Source organism: Lathyrus oleraceus, chromosome 4 (genome assembly GCF_024323335.1).
Source record: "Lathyrus oleraceus cultivar Zhongwan6 chromosome 4, CAAS_Psat_ZW6_1.0, whole genome shotgun sequence".
Classification (NCBI taxonomy): domain Eukaryota; kingdom Viridiplantae; phylum Streptophyta; class Magnoliopsida; order Fabales; family Fabaceae; genus Lathyrus; species Lathyrus oleraceus.
In genome coordinates this window covers 194,163,108-194,169,159 of record NC_066582.1, presented here as the reverse complement: position 1 = coordinate 194,169,159, position 6,052 = coordinate 194,163,108, and the positions used below count along the sequence as shown (strand labels likewise).

The following is a 6,052-nucleotide window of genomic DNA, read 5'->3' as shown; positions in this document are numbered from 1 at the left end:
AAGACCAATAATCATTGCCGTTCTTTTTGGGTTTTATCGATATTTCATCTTTCCCTTTTTGGGTATAAATAAAGTTTGGTGGCGACTCTGTTGGTCAATTATGCGAGCGTGCGATTACGCTTTGCGAGGTTGTGTTCTCATTTTTCGAGGTACGACAAATGTATTACAAAATAAAATAAATATACCTCTCATTCTCAAACATGCCTAGCAACATGGTCTGCATAAAGATGAAGTAAGGAGGTGTCCAACGGTCCTCCTTGGTAACTCTCTAAAGGGGCATCTCCAACCACTTCCTCTTGGGTTTCAGGGACTTCAGGGTCTGCTGCATCATATGGGGACTTTGTGGCCTCATGAAGTAGATGCCTTAGAGAGGCGGCTACGAGAAACAAAGCCAGATGGATGAGAACCTTGACGTTGTGAACCATCAAACAGTTATCGTTAACTCGTGGCCTCATGGTTCTGACTACAATCCTCTCACGTCGTACTGACGCGGTTTGAGACACATGGAAGAGCCAAATTCTGTCAGGTTATTTTCAACCATTGCATTTGCGTTAAAAAATCACATTCACATCACAAATTCATACAACATTCAGACACTGAGTAATCTAGAGATAGATCTCCGAAAAAAGTTTCGAAAGAAGCTGGAGATGCATCTTTGGATAAAGTTGTGATTTTGCAGAAATGACAGAAACGCGATTGCAGTCCTAAACTTTAAGATGCATGTCCATAAAAAGCTACCTATTTCGACTACACAATACCTAATGTAACTTAAATAACTTATTTTTCCTAAAAGCTCATTAAAAACACAACAAAGAGATTGATTTTTAAAATCTTACCAAATTCTAAATTGTGGAAGAGAAGATTGAATAGAGTGAGAACCTTTGCAGGAAATCAAGTAGAATGCAGTGAAAATCTTGATTGGCAAAAAAGCTTGAATAGAAGAATAACACCCGTTAATTTTTTTTGAGATTTAGTGAATTTTGAGAAAAATGAAGGAGGGAGAGAGGAGGTTCTGGCACGGGTTAAAGTATTCACCTCATCCGGAGAGGCATTTTCGGACCACCCATTGAATTTTTAATTAATGGTGTATAAGGGGAGGATGCATCTTCGGACTCACCATTTATTCATACCAAGATACATATCCAGATTAAATTTTGACTTTATGATCATTTGTGACTTTTCAGAGTCGCGTGGAGGGTGGAAAAAGCAACTCCATACTCATTCTAATTCACATTTGTTTATAGTAAAATAAAATAAAATATTTTAAAAAAACGAATAAGCCCAAATAGGCCCAGAACCTAAAACCTCTAGTCTCAAAACCCCATTTCGCGTTGCAACAAGACGAACAGAGAAAACAATCATGGCGCAATGGTGGCGCTCCGCCGCCGGGCATCTCCGATCAGTGAAGGCAAACTGCACCTCCTCCTTATCGTCACTCCGTTGTAGTCATTACCACACAATCCAAGCAATCCCGAGAGAAAGCACGGGCAATAAAGTCGCAGCCAGAGACAGAATGCAAGGTCGAATACCGGCCGTCGTTTTCTTCCAGAATCTTCTTGACAAAACCCCCGACTCACGATCCACGTCAAGGAAACATTTACTCACCGTTGAGAAGAAGCAGATTAAGGCAGTGCTCAATTCCATTGAAGCTCCGTTCTTCTGTTCCACCCGTTTTCCGCTCCAGATTCGTGCTGGATCCGGATCCACTCATTTGCTCGAAAGCGGAACTGTGCTACCTATCAAGGTTTATGTTTTAGTGTTTATTGTATATATTTTTGTTTAATTTTTGGAAATTATGGTTTTTTGATTTTGTGTGTTTGGCGTGTAGATTCATAAGGATAAAGAGAGTGGGAATATTTTAAACTTGGTGTTTGTTTGGGCTGAAGATGGCACGAATTTGAAGGTCGATGTTCCTGTTGTTTTCAAAGGTGAAGATGCTTGCCCCGGTCTTCAGAAAGGTAACTCCATTTTTATTTTGAATTTAAATTTGAATTTGTTAATGAAATGTGAAAGGTAACTACTTTTCTGAAGCTCTCAAACTATCAATAGTAATAATCATGTGTGTGCTTTATATGGATATTGCTGAGTAGGGTGATTCTGGCTTTGTTGAATATATTTGGTTTTGTCTTATTGAAATCAAATTATTTTTCTCTTGTTTTATTTTATGCACATTTTAAGAGAAGTTATTAAGAAAGATTTTGAGATTACTATTTGGATAGAAATATGGTCTGGATAGAGCATTATGGCAGAAGTTTATTCATGTAGTCGACTCCACTTAGTGAGATAAGGCTTTGTTGTTGTTGTAGTATTGACACATCAGTTGAAAGACATAGAAACTAAAACTAGGACAAAATGTTGTCATTTAAAGAGGTAAAATTTTAAGTCAAACTATTGAAATTGTGGCATGAACCATGTAGCTGGTCTCCCCTAGTGAGAGGTAAATATTTGTGCTGAGGTGCAAAAGGGGCTAATAAATTGGATAGGTGATTTGAAATATGTCTTTCATCTTTCAAGATTGACTATAAGTTTATTTTTGGTATGATGCAGTTTCAGCTTGTTTATTGTAATTTCTAAGTTTGTATGAAAAATGTATTTTATCTGGGAGTCTCTTGGACACTGGCTTTCATTTCATATATTATTTTCACAGTTATCAACCCCAGGCAAGGATAGGTAGCTGAACCCAAAACCTCTTTAGCAGTATCACCACCAGATAGAATATATGCCTTTGAGCTTACCTTTGTTTGGGCTGAAATTCCCATTGAACCCACCGCTTGTTATTGTAGTTTTGGACAAACCCTTTTTTCTGTCCAGGTTCCGTCCCTTGCACAGAGTGATACCATTTCCTCAATCCCTACGTTCTTTTTGTTAATACTCCTCCTCACTGGGGATCATTTATGGCATTATCTAATTTGTCACATAGTAATAGCTCCACAGATCCAAAGCACCTCTCTTCTTTTGCGTTGGTAAAACCTAACTGTGGGATTACTGGATGTCATAGTTTTGGAATAGATTTGAAAGATATTATTGATTGATTGTGCTGAGAAGAGTGTATCTTGTCTCAATTTTTACCTTCTTTTCTTGTCTTGCTCTTCTCTTTTAGTTATTGATTCCTCAAAAAAATTATGTAACAGCGTTACATTAAACTCACTGTTCAGTTCAAGGAGTTTTGGAACTCAAGAAATCAACAAAATGGTTAATAATTACAATATTTTTTAAGGTGTTTTTTTTACCATGTGTATTGATCATATTTTGACCGTGCTTGTTATATGCCTTAGTTAGGAGGCCTGCTGTTAGGCTGGGTCAATTGACTTATATACACTTTGATAAAATGAGTCCCGTGTCTTAAAATATGAACATTTCATAATTCAAGCCACATGATTTTGTTTGAGTGTATACAAATTTAGTACAACTAGATTATTATTGGGAATTTAATGTGGGTTCTACTGCTAATGGAGAGTCTAAACTTTATATGCCATTACTACAGGTGGTATTTTGAATAAGATCAGACCTAGTCTTACATATCTTTGTCCTTCTGAGCACATTCCTTCAAAAATTGAGGTGGATATCAGCAATCTAGATATTGAAGATAGGATATTCATGCGCGATATTGAGGTTCATCCATCTTTGAAGCTTCTAAGTAAGAACGAAAACATGCCCATATGTAAAATAGTTTCAACAAGTGTGGGAAACCAAGAACCAGGTGTTGAAAGTGCATTTGATGAGAGAAATGCAGAGACTTCCAAATAAGCAGGGTTAACTCCCAGATTTGAAGGTATGTTGGCAATGACAACGAGTACAAACACCTGAGATGTTAGAACTGTTTTGTATTGGACTATTTTGGTGCTTGAATATAGGTGGGTGGCTGTTGATTTATAATGGATTGATCTGTTCATTCAAAATCTTTGATGGCATAGAGTTGTTTGTCGCATTGTTGTTTAATCTCTATTCAGAAAATAGTGTATTTTTATTTTCTGATGGTTTTAGCATGTTATGTTTGAAGGATTAAACATGAATAAAATTTAACTATAGATCAATGATGTAGAAAATGTTATATTTCAAAGGATTGTTTATGGATTAAAATTTAAAACACTATTTTTATTTATAGCGTGCACACGGTTTGGTTGCACGCATGGTCTGCTCTAATACTCACGTCTGCATCAATACAAAGCAATTCCATCTTAAAAATTATGTTTGGCTTTTAAAAAAGTTAAATTGATTCTAGAGGCTAAAATTGATTTTTCAAAAATTGGGAAATAAAATCCACCGCAGTTAAACTTTTGTTGCATTCACGCATTCAGCAATTTTTGGGTCGTTAGATCAAGATCAAACAAAATGTCAAATGCGATGGTGCGCTAAATGACCGACTGTAGGGAATAGTGGTCCCAAAAATTGGTGAGTTGGTTCATACCACTTGGTACTTTCTGTTTACTGGACATACAAAATCTCATGTCAGTACAAACTCTGCAAATGCCCTGTATTGAAGATTCTGTGAAAACGTGAGATTGCCAATTCAAACATATGCTTTATGATACCAACAAATATTAATGCTGTTTTTTTCTGTTACGTTATTATTGATAAGTCTCGATAGATAATTTGGGATGGAGATAATATTTTGACCTTAAAATTTGATACATAAAGTTATAATGTAGATTAATCTATGCAGTTGAATGAATTATATTTTTTTAATTGAATGTAATTGTTAAATTTATAATTTAGGGTGGAGATAACCTTGTATCCTTAAAATTTGATACGTAATAAAGTTATAATGTAGATTAACCTATATATTTGTTCTTCTTGGGTAGAACTTGGTGCTTAATCTATATATTTGTTCTTCTTGAGTCTTATCTGTCTAAACTCTAAAGGCAATAGGAACTTTAACTTTGTTCAAATCAACTTCCACACAGTTATACTGAAACAATTTTGGAGAAAAGAAACTCCTTATTTTCCATTATTGGATTACCAATTTCATCCACAACCACACAAGAACCTGAAATCTTCAAACCTTCATAAAACATTAAATACAAACGAACCTCCTCACACAAATCTCGCACCCAATGTTGAGAAGTTAAACCAAACAACAATACTGGAAGCTAGAGGTTGAAAATGAAGTGAAATTTCATATGCAATCTCAAAACAAAAACTCAAATAATTTTTGAAACTTTGAAAGAAAAGTGTGTTGTGTGTTTTATGATTCTTAAATCATATGTATGTTAAACGAAAGAGATTGAGAAAAATGATTTATAAATATGTGGAGATAATGCACTAAAATGAAAGAAAATATTCATTTGATTTAAGTCAAGAGCAAATGGTATGGTTAGATTTGAGCAAGTGAATGATTTGAATCAAGAATTAAAAAACCCAAAACACTGCACCTTTGATTCAAATTAATGACCCGAGTCACTAATTTGAGTCACATAAACTCATGACTCGAATTAGAAACACAATATCAAAATTCAAAATCTACATGTAATTTTTTTATTCGAGTCATGTTATTATGTGATTCAAATCAAGACCTCCATGATTCGAGTCAAGCTTTTGTTTGATTCGAATCAGAAACGGATAAACAAAATCCTATTTTTCTTTATTCGAGTCAACGAATTCTCTTATTCGAATCACACTTCAAAAAGTTTAAATTTTAAGAAAAATGAATTGTTTTTTTTTTAAATTGAGACTTCACACAATTTGAATCATGCATTCATGTGTTTCTTGGTCTAAACCTTCGACTAATTGACAAGAATCATATTGCGGCGACTTTAAAAAAATAATTTGATTTATGCATATGTAAAAATAGTTTAGCACGTAACCCTAAAGTGCACAATAATGTTAAGGTAGGATATTTTTGGACATAAGACTTAAAATTTGGAGTTAATTACTTGCTATTTTTCCTTGTTTTACTTGTCCCACAAGCACCATTAACATAATGCCAATTACATATTCATGAGTACTAGAAAATAAAATTTTCTTGGTTCTTTCTTTTTTTTTTCTTTTTTTTTAAGAAGTCATTTTAACTTCCTAATTTTTATTAACCATGTTCTCTAGTACCCCCACCCCA

The 6,052-nt window shown here is 34.5% G+C and overlaps 1 protein-coding gene across 1 annotated transcript; it reads left to right on the top strand.

Moving 5' to 3' along the window:
• Positions 1–1,297: 1,297 nt before the first annotated feature.
• On the top strand, positions 1,298–4,034 carry LOC127074477 (uncharacterized). The gene is made up of 3 exons (XM_051015803.1): positions 1,298–1,744; positions 1,829–1,958; positions 3,485–4,034. Exons 1-3 carry the CDS (start codon positions 1,361–1,363, stop codon positions 3,745–3,747), a joined length of 777 nt encoding a protein of 258 aa, XP_050871760.1. The 5' UTR covers positions 1,298–1,360; the 3' UTR covers positions 3,748–4,034.
• Positions 4,035–6,052: the final 2,018 nt, after the last annotated feature.

Coding starts and splice junctions, on each gene's coding strand:
- LOC127074477 (XM_051015803.1), top strand. CDS start 1,361: ATGGCGCAATGGTGGCGCTCCGCCGCCGGGCATCTCCGATCAGTGAAG. Junction 1,745..1,828: donor GAACTGTGCTACCTATCAAG/GTTTATGTTTTA, acceptor TTTGGCGTGTAG/ATTCATAAGGATAAAGAGAG. Junction 1,959..3,484: donor TTGCCCCGGTCTTCAGAAAG/GTAACTCCATTT, acceptor CCATTACTACAG/GTGGTATTTTGAATAAGATC.